Below are 12,577 nucleotides of genomic sequence, written 5' to 3'. Positions count from 1 at the left end.
GCATGGAGATTCAGCTCACCTGAGGGGAACAAGCATCCTAATGCCAACCCCCAGGTATCTCAGATAGCAGTCAACGTTTTGTCATCTCCTGCCATGGGCCACAGCCCACACAAGGCTGGATCAGGCAGCAGGAGCATCTTGTGGTGATGAGGCACGGGAGCAGTGATGGGAGCTCCGAGGCAGACACTGGCCCCACTCCCTTGCAAAGACCCTGCCACTCAGAACTGGGAGACCAAAAACCAGAGCCATGCCATGAGCAGCCCGCTCAGGCCAATGCAGCCTGAGCTAGCAGTGCCCACAGGGGCTTTCTCTATCCACTGCTCCAGCCAGGTCACTTGTACAAACCTAAGGACAGTGGTTCTAATGAGGGAGGCATCCTGGGTATTGCAAAGGTACATTTGCAGTGTCAGGAAGTAAGCAACCTGTCGCAGAACACTTATGTCTGTAATGGTCTCAGCCCAGATCAGAACCCTACTCACTTCACAGTGTCTGCCACCCCATTAATATGCTCTTTTCAGGAAGGCAACCACCAGCTTAATTACAAGAAAAATGTATGCTTTGTTTGAAAAAGTTTCTTTTCAAAAAGTAAAAATCAAAATCAACTTTTGGATTTTAATGCATCCACAGTGTGCTATAACATCACCACGAGCACCTCTTTGTGAATCATTGATCTCTTTTTGAAAAAAATTTGGTAAAATTCATATGAAATGTACCATCTTAACCATTTTTAGGTGTACAGTTCGGGGGCATTAAGTACATTCACACCGGTGTGCAACTATCACCACCATCCATCATGAGAACTCCACAAAACCTCACGTAAGTGGAATCATACAGTATTTGTCCTTTTGTGTCTGGCTTATTTCACTTAGCGTAACACCTTCAAGGTTCATCCATGTTGTAGCACTTGTCAGGATTTCCTTCCTTTTTAAGGCTGAATACTATTCCACTGCACAGATTTACGACATTTTGTTTATCTAGCCATGTTGTCAGCAGACACTTGGGTTGCTTCCACCTTTTGGCTGCCGTGAATTATCTTGCTATGAACATGGGCATACAAATATCTTTTAAGAGGCCTGCTTTCATTTCTTTTGGATATACACCCAGAAGTGGAGTTGCTGGATCATATGGTCATTTTATATTTAACTTTTTAAGGAATCGCCAGACTGTTTTTCTCAGTGCTTGCACCATTTTACATTCCCACCAACAAGGGTTCCTCATCGACACTTGTAATTTTTTCTTTTTTTTTTTTTAAACAGCCATCCCAAAGGATGTGAGGTAGTATCTCACTGTGGGGTTTTTTTTTTAATCTCACTGTGGTTTTGATTTTAATTTCCGTGATAATGAATATCTTTTCATGTGCTTGTTGGTCATCTGTATATCCTGTTTGGAGCAATGTCTATTCAAGTCCTTTGCCCATTTTTAATTTGGCTGTTAAAAAATTTTAGTAGTGAGTTGTGCTTTGTTTGAAATTTTGAATTTTGAAATTTTGAGACACCTCTTCGTCTGGCAATGTTTCTTCTGACAAATGCAGTGGTAACACTGGTGTGAGGCTGCCAACCAGGCCGGCACTGCTGGCTCAGTGTCTCTTGGTGTGACTGTACCTAGGAACACATGTTGGTTGGCTTTCTGAAAGTGTGTAGCCAGGTTATGGCATTTGAATTTCACTTCATGGCAGTGAGGGGGCATATATATCATGCTATAGGAGAGGGCTGAAAAGGTGGTCTAGCATGGGATCAGCTTGTGCGCTACCTCTTGGGCTCAGAACAGTATTTACATTTTTAAATGACTGGATTAAAAAACTACTAATATCCTCAATTTTGCTTCTTCTTCTTCAAAGTCTAGAATATTTACTATCTAGTCCTTCAGGAAAACATTTTCTGACTCCTAGTCTAGGAGAACTCCTAAAATTATGCAATCTACCAGACTGCATAATTTTGACACATAAAGAAATATTCTTGGTGATAACAGAATCCTTTTTTTTTTTTTTAATTATTTATGCCTATAGCACCTGGTCTTCCTAGGTGGTCTCCCATCCAAGTACTAACCAGGCGTGACCCTGCTTAGCTTCCAAGATCAGACGGAATCAGGTTTGTTAAGGGTGGCCTGGCCATAGACCATAGACCGTGGCTCCACTAGGGCACGAACCCAGGACCTTCTGCGTGTAAAGCAAACGTGCTAACCACTATACTATAGAACCAAGTCCGATAACAGAATCATTATTCTCCTGAAACATCAAAATTATTATGTAGAATAAAAAAGTACGCAACACCTGGGTGGTCTCATCCTACCCACTTCTGCCTAATACCTCGCCTATCCTCATCATTGGGAGCCTGATCAGCCATGTGGTGACTCTGTCTAAACTATAATGATCTCTTCAGGCTTTATAAGGGACAGGAAATCTAAATCCACTCTTGGAACTTCTGGGAGACAACAGAATATGGATCCAAGGTCGGGTGGACTCTCTTAACCCCCACTAAAGCCAGGGAGGCTGGAGAGAGAAGTCCAGATTCCTCTAGGCCCAGTGACCCTGCAGCTGCCCCGCAGGGGAGTGTAGTGTGGCTCCCTCTCACTTGTGCGAGCACACACATACAAATGCATGCGCTCCCAGTTCCCATTTGGCCTCACTCCTACCCAGCTGTGATCTGGCCACAACACAAACTGACCTCTATAGCTGGGTTGGTAGTTTCTCCTTCTACTTTCTGTAAAGTTTTAAGATAACATTAATTTAAAAAATGTATGTGACTTTAGAAACTATAATTAAATGAGTTAAAGCACTAGAAAGTACTTGGCACAGAGAGGACTCACAGCCTATGTCAAGTGACATGATAGGAGTCGTCCAGGGTGTACTTATCCTCAGCCAGTGTAAGACTGAGGTATTCCAAGGTCATCAACCTCTCACCCCCAGCCAGGACCTCTGGATACTGCTAAGCTCAAGAGGTGCAGGGCCTCCTTGCACCCACCTGTACCCCAAGCCCTTCCTCAGGCATCATGTCACTGGGGAAACAAGTTCCCTCTCCACCAGTGCTCTGGATACTCAGTATCTGAAGTCCATCTATGAGTTGCTGAGCTGATCAAGGCCTGTAGGGGTTTTCTGCCCAGAGACAGTTCCGTACAACCCACTACAGAACTCCGATAGCGCACATCAGAGGAATAAGAAAAGAGGTCACTTCACTCTCACAGAGGAAAAGCATAAGCTCAAAAACTACCCCTCAATGTGCTGGAAAGAATTTTTGATCACAGACTTTTACTTTAGACTCCATATTGTCATACCACTGAGCATGAAATAGATCTTAACACTCACTGTCCCCTGGCATCTGGAAAGCAGGCTCCTGGTCCACAGGTCTTGGTCCACAGGGCACCGCCCAGGGAGGCCACCCCTGATTTCATATGAGGGGCCCCAGTGGGGCCACTATGCCTGTCCTGCTCCCTGCTATGATTCCAGCACCTAGAACTGAGCCCGCACCCCAGAAGGCCCTCATATTGGTGGTTAAAAGAACACATCTTCTCATCCAAAACACAAAAGCTGTAAAGGGACTCTTTATTCTTTTATCATCAAGGTTTAAATATAAAAAAGTGAGAAATGGCCTTTCCCTCAGGGGTGGCCAGCGGCAGAAAGAGCTGCAGGGCCTCTGAGTCCTGTCTCAGGAAAAGGCTAAGAGAAGGTCCAGCCTCCCCCAACTACTGGAAGTTTCGAACCTACATAAAAAAACCGTCAGCACCTGGATCCACCAGTCACTCACATTTCACCATGCCTGCTCTCTCCCTCTTCCTCTGCACACACACTTCTTATTTTCCTGATCCACTTCAGAGTGATGGGCTCCAGAACCAGGGCTTTCTCCCCACAACCACAATACAGGCAGTAATGACAAAATAATAATACCTTGTTTTATTATTTTTCACAAATACTGCATTTTCTACAAATTGAAAGCAAGACTCCTCCCAAAAGCAAAAAATTACAATTGGTTGAAAGCACCTAAGATGGTTAGCATTTTATAGCAATAAAGTATTTTTAAATTAAGGTATGTGCAATGTCTAGTTAGACATAATGATTTTGCACACTATTTAAGAATACAGTATACTGTAAGCATAACATTTATACACACTGGAAAACCAAAACATTCACGTGACACGCTTGATTGCTGTGGACTGGAACCCCACTCGCAGTGCCTCCAAGGTGTGCCTGTACAGGCCTCATGCTCAAGAGCAATACTGATACAATGCTGCTATCTAATACGCACAGGCACATTTCCCAGTGTCCTAATAATGTCCTTGATGGTTGTTTAAATTCAAGGTCCAGCAAATGATCACACATTTTTGATGTCTCTTTAGCCTCCTCTAATGTATTAGTTTTAACCAATTTCTGACTTACGAAGGTGGCAACATCGCATGGTGCCACGCAACAAACAATGGGTTCTGGATAAAAAGTATCTGCCCTCGCTGACCCCTCTGCATCTTCCAGACCACACTCCGCTGTGAGTCCCACTGAACACAGCTAGGTGTCATGGTCCTCTACGGGCTGGACTGTCCTGTATCACCACAAGACTACCCCGCCACAGTGACTATCACAACTGCCCAGAATCTGCCTCTTCCAATCTCCATGCACGTCAGACTGGTAAGGGCCTTTCCCAAGGCCTCTTGCCCCTCTCAATGCAGCACCTCCAAAGGGTCTGCTGAGCAGAACTGCCCCAACTCACACTTCCTCCATACAAGGGGAGTCCTGCCTCAGCCAGGGGGATCTTGGGCCCTGATAAAAACCAGATAGCAATTTGTGTCTGCTCCAGACATAACTCCTTGTAAGGACTCGAGGGAAACAGAGTGCAGGATGAGCACATGCACTGGAAAGAGAAGTGGCCTCCAAGACGGCCTTTGTACCATGGTAATTCACACACTCACTTGTGTGCACACAGGCAGACATCCAACCACAGCACCCTCTTCCTAAGCTTCCCTTCTAGCCACTGCCACACTCTGCTGGGTCTCCTGCCATCTAAGGGCCCTTCCTCTCAAGTGAGGTCACAGCACTCCTCAGCAGCTCTGCAAGGCTCCAAGATCCAGCCTAGACCCATCAGCATGGCACACCGGCTATGGCCTACACCCACTCTCCATGCCAAGCCCTGTGCTGTGCCCTGTGCCCACCCCTCCACTCAGTGGGCATACCTTCCTGACAACTCAAGGACTACCACTCACAAAGGCTCTCCCTTTGCAGGGCAAACGACTCCTTCGTTTGAGCCCTCACCATCCCTAAGGTCAACCAGTCTGGGCAGCACCTGTCATTTCTAACAAAGCAGCTGCAGTTGGCAAAGAACTCACTTTGACCCCACAGCTTCCCAGGGCACAGCAAGCAGAACTGCTGAGAAGGCGGGAGTCAGGGACCAGGCTGAAAAGCTGGTCTGACCGCCTGCACAGAGGGGACAGAAGTAAAGACAGACCTGTGAGAGCTCCCAGGCCTCAGCTCCTGCCTCTGAACCCCAGTGAAGGGCCCAGCACATGGGATGGCACATCTCCCCAGTGTGTGGCCAGGTGGTTGAGCCTGGGTCACCTAATTTCCCTATGTTACAGTTGTTGACAAAAGACTTCGGAGATTAGCAAGAGCAAAAATGGAGGAAAGAAAAGGCAGTGTGAAGGAGAAATCGAAGGCGGCAAGTGACTATGGTAATGGTCAAACAGCCCTGTAAATTTATAAGAAAAACACTGATTTGCACTTATAAACAAGAAGGCTCTACAGTATGTGATCACAACTCAATGAAGCTACTAGAAACATGTCTTTTCGACTTGTGGGAACTAGACTGAGAGAGAACTCTGGTTTTTCATTAACACTAGTATTGTACTGTTGTTAACTCCCCTCCCCCCAATCTTCCTGAATCTCAATGAAGAAATAGATAGGATAAGAAGTCATTTCACTTATTCACCATTAACTGACATGTAAGCCCTCCCTTTGTCCTAAATGCTGGTAGAGTCCTCACCATTCGGAAATAAACCCAAGAAATCCAGTAAGGGAAAAAGTGCTAGACCAACACTTGCCAGAGCTCCTGCATGGTTATCAGCTTCTTATCTCTGATTTTCTCAAGATGTGCTTATATCAGAGCTGAACTGCATAATCACAAAACCAGATGAAAAAAGTCTGACTCAAATTTCAAACTCATCACTTCTAGGAATCCCTGGACTGTATCAAACTCACTCCTCCTCATCATAAGCTACAGATAGTAAGCAGAAGAGGATCTGTTTCCCTGATGGTCAAGGATATGTGAGGACAGTCTTCCATGAATTCTGAGGGTGGCAGGAGTATGGTTTTGAAGACTAGGTGGCAACTCTTTATCCAAGTACCTTACCACTTGAAGAGGAAAAAGCGTAAGTTTGTGTACATAGGATTACAAGTGAAGAAGAGCCTTTGTGTATCGGTGGCCTGCTGATGGCCATTGGGCTGTTTCCAGTATGGGGCTCTTGTGAACGAAGTTGCTGTTAACACTCTGAGTAGCCCCACATTTGGGCAACTGCCTTGTTTCTCTGTTGGACCACAGAGCTCTGGGTGACTGTTCCACCATCAAGGTAAGAAAGTTCCAAGTGGCATTTCCAGCCTTTTTAAAAAATGGAGCTACTCGACTGGTCAATGTTATCTCCATAATCCAGACAATGAACACATCCATCACCCCCAAGTCCCCTGGTGCCCTTTGTCATCCCTCTTTCCTTTTTTTCCTCCCTTCTCCCCACTACAGATCTGCTTTCTATTACTGTAATTTAGCTAGCAATTCCTAGAGCTTTAAAGAAATGGAATCAGTGCCCGATTTACAACTTTTCAACTTTATGATGGTGTGAAAGTGATATGCATTCAGTAGAACCCGTACTTCGAATTTTGACCTTTTCCTGGGCTAGCAGTATGTGGTATGATACTCTCTTGTGATGTTGGGCAGCGGCACTGAGAGGATTTTGCCCAACTGTAAGCTAATGTAAGTGTTCTAAGCATGTTTAAGGTACGCTAGGGTGAGCTATGACATCCAATAGATAAGATGTATTACATGCATGTTTGATATATTTTCAACTTACAACAGGTTTAATCGGGACATAATCCTATCAAAAGTCAAGGAGCTTTTATACTTTTGTCAAAGTGATTCTTTCACTCTGTAATTATTCTGAGATGCAGCCACATTTTTGCATATATCAACAGTTCATTCCCTTTTATGGCTGGGTGTTATTCCCAACTCTTAAGATTTTCACCATAATTCCAGTGTTCGGAGGAAACCTGATTGTAGCAACAGTCAAGAGGAAATATTCCAACTAGACAGACCAGAAGGGTTGTAACACCAACTACTATGCAAAGAACTTCTGAAATTACCTTTCCCAGCACTCTGAGGGGTCAAAAAGGGCCCAGGAAAGGGTCAGATGCTTAAAAGAAAACTGCCCTTCTAGCTTAAGGACACTTGACAGGACTGTGTCAGCACTTTTCATCCCAGGATCTTGAAGAATTTGATAAATATCAGTTTCATTTTACAAACAAGAAACAGAGTGTTATTTGAACCAACTCAAGAGATCAGCAAGAACCACCCCTGCCTGCTGTTCTCCCCCTTGTTGGGATAATATATTCTGCTTCTAAATATATTTTTAGGTAAAACCAACTGTGCAAAACCAGCAGTCAGGACTGATGATATCTAAAGTGGCTGCATGCTGGAAAATAGTCTGGCAGCTCCTGAAAGAGTTACGCAGTTACCACACGACCAGCAATTGCACTGAAGACATACATATACAATGAAACTTGTACACAAATGTTCAGAGCAGCACTATTCATAACAGGTAAAAGTGGAAGCAACCCAAATGTCCACCAAAAGATGTGTGGATAAACAAAATGTGGTCTGTCCATACTGTGGAATATTATGCAGTCATTAAAAAGAACGGAGCGGTTACATGTTATACAATGTGGATGAACCTAGAAAACATGCTCCCTGAAAGAGACCAGACACAAAAGGCCACATACCGTATGATTCCATTATATGAAATGTCCAGAGTACGTAAATCCAGAGATAAGATTAGTGGTTGCCTGGAGTTGGAGGAGGGAGGACTGACAGGCTAAAGGGGTCTAGGGTTTCTTTTCAGGGTGATAAAAATGTCCTATGATTATGGTTGTGGTTGGTTGCACAACTCTGAATTACTAAAAGCCACTGAATTGTACACTCTAAATGGACAAATTGTATGGTATGTAAATTCTATCTCAATAAAGCTGGGAAACAAAAGTAGCTGTACAGCACCTGACACTACAACCACTCATCCGACAAGATCAAAACAAAAGGCATTCAGAATGGGAGATTTTTTGCATCTCTCTGGAAGCCCCACCATACAGTTGATTGATTACCAGGGTTCCCAATCCCTGGTCTGTGGACCAATACCAATCTGTGGCCAGTTAGGAACTAGGCCACACAGCAGGTAGTGAGCGGCAGGCTAGTGAGTGAAGCTTCAACTATATTTGCAGCAGCTCCCCAGTGCTAGTATCACCACCTCAGCTCCACCTTAGATTATGAGGTATTAGGTTTTCATAGGAGCATCCGTCCCTGATACCAAGAGTTGAGGACTGCTGAGTTACACAGCCAACTCTGAAGACAAACAAGGAAAATCTTCCCAAATGCTGTGGAGGTAGTCAATGCCACCAACTGGAGATAATCAACTTTTTTCCACTTTCCAACACCCAAATTCAGGGCCTCCTCTTGTGACACAAAGAATATTATTCCCTTCTTCCCCAAATAAAAATCCAAAGTTAGGCTATAGGTGGGTAAGTCATCAGGATTAACTAAAAGGAAGAACAGACTCTTTTGATATCAGAGCTGAAGTGAACTCAATTGCAATATTTACCTCCAGTGGAGAGTTTTAATGCTTTTATGTTGTATAGCTCAGTGTTCAGATGCAGGAAAATAAATCAATTACTTCATCTGAAAGAGGACACGCCCTCAATTAATCACAAACACAAGGAACAAAACTAGAACCAGAGGTACCCCAGGTTTGCTGTTGTGTATTGATTGGCTACAGGTAAAAGAGGATGTGCAATAAAACAATTACCTGAGCTGCCACAGATTGTGGCACACTGCTTGACCAAGAGATCTTTATCCTCAGCCTTCTGGACACACTGGGCACAAGTTACAGACAGCACTATCTAGTCCATTCAGATTGAGTCCAAATTTCACGTATGTTTAAAAGTAACAAAACTAAAACTGCTTTGTCCCCATTTTACAGTTGTGACAACAGAAAGGTCTACAGAGTCTGAGACTACAGGTATGAACACATGCTTCCAGCAGCTCATTCTTCTCTCCAGGCAAACTCTCCCCTCTCCTCCCTTCCTCCACCACGTGTAAATGAAACTGAAAAAAATATACATGTTTACACACCTGTTCTCCCTGATGCCCCACCCATCAGGCTTCTATTTTTAAGGAATCTGGGGTCAGAATGACTCAAATGTTTTTTGCTTCTATTAGGGGCTAAAAGAAATCTCAAGTGGGTGGTCTACCCACAGGAGTGACTCAACTCAACTAGACTCTCAACCAGAACACAACCCCCATCCCTCAAGACAGAGTGTGAGCTCACTCTGGGAAAGGATAGGGTGCCTCCTCTAGCCAGACAGTGTGTCTTCACGCCATGGGACACCTGTGACAAGGTAAGCCTTATACCTCCTCCCTGAGAACTCAGGAAAATAAACCTTAAGGATGTGCCAGGCCCAGGAAAACCTGGTGAACGGAATCTGAGATTCAGAGGATGATGGTGACATTTTCCAGGACTTTAACCAACCCCTTCTACAAAACCCTGGGCAGGGACCCAGATCGGAGAAATATACACTTGATAACTTCTCATAACCCGAACCTAAATTTAAAATACCTAAGTAGCTTTCGCTAAACGTTCACTTCATTAAAAACAGAAGTTTCTGATGTGGCAGACCCATTTATGTAAAATCCACTACCACTGCCTACTGGAGGAACAAACTCAAACCTAACTTTTCCAAGGCAGGGCTGGGGGTTACGTAACAGGTTGGTTTCAGCAACAGGCAATGCAAGAAGGAAAAACAAAACGTAACCTGCTTCTTGAATCTCAAACGCCAAGCCAGTGTGGGGTTCTTTCTACTGGAGGCAAAAATTCCCTTTCTGCTCCAGGACCCTCGCTCCCCCAAAGTCCCTGGGCCTAGGGAAATCTGACCCCGAGGTTTGGGATGGGGAGTGGGGGGTGCGGAGGGGAGGGTACCAGATCACTGCGACCACAGGTTGGAGGTAGGGCAGGGCTCCCGCTCGGCCAGAACCGGATCCAGCGCAAATCCTCCAGGACCATGCTGGAGAGTAACTCGGGGACAGGTCACCTCTGACCTGGCCTGAGACGAACCTTGGGCGGGTCACCTCAGACATATTCAGAAGACTTAGGCAAGCCACCTAAGACCTGGTTCAAGCTAGACACGGACCTGACCTTAGGGAGACTCAAGGCAGATCACCCAGACGCGACCAGAGTGGGACCGGAGGAGATTTGCCCTGCGCACAGTCGGTGTATGGGAACCTGGGCAGATAAGTCTGAATCTGGCCAGAGTGGGGGTCCCGAGACAGGTTACTCCAGACTCGGCGGAGTGGGAAACACGGGACGGGTCAGCCCAGGACTAGCCAGAGTGAGGGACCTGGGACAGTTTATCCGGATCTAGCCAGAATGGGGGACCCAGAACAGGTTACATCAAGGCCAGCCGGAGTCGGGGAGCCGGGGCAGGTCCCCGGGCGCCGAGGCCCGGGCCGGCTTCCGGCGCCGCCATGTGCCGCTCACCTGCGCGTCGAGCTGTCCGGCCGCAACTCCAGCGCCCGCACCGACCGGACCCCCCGGGCCGCCACCCCCAGGACCGCCAGGGCCGCCGGGGGGCGTTTGCGTCTGGCTGGGGAGAGTGAAGTCGGTGAACTCAAACTCGGAGCCCTGCGTGTCGGCGCCGAGCAGCTCCGTCTCCTCGGTGTCCAGGAAAGTGAGCGTCTGCGAGCTGGGCCCGTACGCCTCCACGCTCATGGTTCCGCCGCTGAGGTCCCGCAGGCCGGCTCCGCGCCGCACTCGAGTCCGCCGCTGCGCTGAGGCCTAGGCCGCAGGCCTCGGGACACCGTGGCCGCCGCGCCTGCACTCCTGGACCGGACCAAAACGCCCGCCGCGGCACGAGTCGGGGCGAGAGACGCGCGCCGAGCCGCCGACTCCGCCTCTGAGCCCCTCACTGTCGCCGCTCGGCTTGTAGCCGACCGCCGCTCTCAAGCCCCGGCAGGAACCGCCGCTGCCGCCGCCGCCGCCGTGCGCGTGCGCGAGCCCGACGCCGGCGCAGGTGCGCGTGCGCGAGCCCGACGTCGGCGCAAGCGCGCGCGCTCCTCCCGACCGCCACTAACCGTGCCTGAACGCCCAGGGCAGAGCGGGCCGACAGGACGCGCATCGCGCACGCGCGGGGGGCGGGACTAACAAACGGCCGTCGCGGCGGCGGCAAGAACACGTGGTCCCGCCCCAACCGCTGTTCAGCGGTTCCCCGGCGGCGGGCGGTGAGGTTATGGTGGTTCGCCCTTCTAGGGTTACTTGAACACTAACTGAATGCCCTACGTAGGTGGAGCTTGGGAGACTCGACAGGGACAGTGCATTCCCATCTCTCAGAGATGCCCCCTGTGCTTGTTTCCCCACTGTTGAGTAGGGCCGCCTGAACAAAATAGGTGTTCAGTGTGAGTTGGTTTAATAAAAGAGCCTGGCGGACAGAAATGGTGTTTGCTGCTGATTCGGACAATATTATTATTCAGAAGCAGTATATAGCAAAGCTGTTGTGACCACTTGCACTGGAGTGAAATCTAGACCTGGCCACCTACCGGCTGTGTGAATTTGTACAAGTGACTTCTCTGAACTTCGAGTTCCACGGGAAAAGGAAATAGTAATCCTTAAGATAGAATGAAGAATAAATGAGCTACTAGTCACCCCCTTTATGTTTATAAAGTTCCACGTGGACAGGGATTGGCTTTATTCATCACAGGGTCTTACCCATGCAGAGAATAATGCCTACACACAGTAGGTATTCAGTAAAACGTCTAAGTTCAGCCCCTGGATGATGAGCCTTAATCTCCTTAAATTCCGAGCCTCCACTTCCTTTTTTGTAAAATGTCTTGGAGAATCCCTCACTTCCCTTTCTGTCTCAATATTCTAGGGCTCTCTGTAAATACTTGAAGTCAATTCAAAGGGCTCCTGATTTGTTCCTAATCCTGCATGTTTCCTCATTTTCCAGTATTCCTGTCACAACATAAGAGGTTCCTTCCTTCTTCACATCTTTTCTGTCCTATGCACTGAAATGTAGGGGTGTAGGAAATGAATAATTAGTTCTCCCCTCTCCAGGAAGACAGTTTAAGGGGGGAAATCCCAACAAGCCAACAGATGGTTTCAATAAAATCCAAAACCCATCCAATCAGCTCAGGTGCCTCAGGGGGGAGCCCTGCCTCAGGAAGTGGTCTGGACCAGCTGACCCCTAGGCCCCAATGACGGTGGTAGCCAGGATTCCAGACCCATTCCTTAGCCTTCATTTTCCTGTCACCTGATGGAGCCCTCTTCATACCCAGTATTGCTTGTAATTGTGATT

The 12,577-nt window shown here is 47.3% G+C and overlaps 1 protein-coding gene and 1 pseudogene across 2 annotated transcripts in view; both read right to left on the bottom strand.

Annotated features, from left to right (window-relative positions):
- UPF1 (UPF1 RNA helicase and ATPase) overlaps positions 1-11,253 on the bottom strand; it is a 31,344-nt gene extending 20,091 nt beyond the window's left edge. For both annotated transcript variants that reach the window (XM_016132410.2, XM_016132411.2), the window contains exon 1: positions 10,765-11,253. In XM_016132410.2, the coding sequence (XP_015987896.1) occupies positions 10,765-10,995 (231 nt within the window). In that variant the 5' untranslated portion in view covers positions 10,996-11,253. The remainder of the gene's footprint in view (positions 1-10,764) is intronic.
- LOC118612652 lies at positions 1,997-2,115 on the bottom strand (annotated as a pseudogene).
- Positions 11,254-12,577: the final 1,324 nt, after the last annotated feature.

Source organism: Rousettus aegyptiacus, unplaced genomic scaffold, assembly GCF_014176215.1.
Source record: "Rousettus aegyptiacus isolate mRouAeg1 unplaced genomic scaffold, mRouAeg1.p scaffold_m13_p_16, whole genome shotgun sequence".
In the NCBI taxonomy this organism is placed as follows: Eukaryota; Metazoa; Chordata; class Mammalia; order Chiroptera; family Pteropodidae; genus Rousettus; species Rousettus aegyptiacus.
This window is presented reverse-complemented; position numbering and strand designations above follow the sequence as displayed.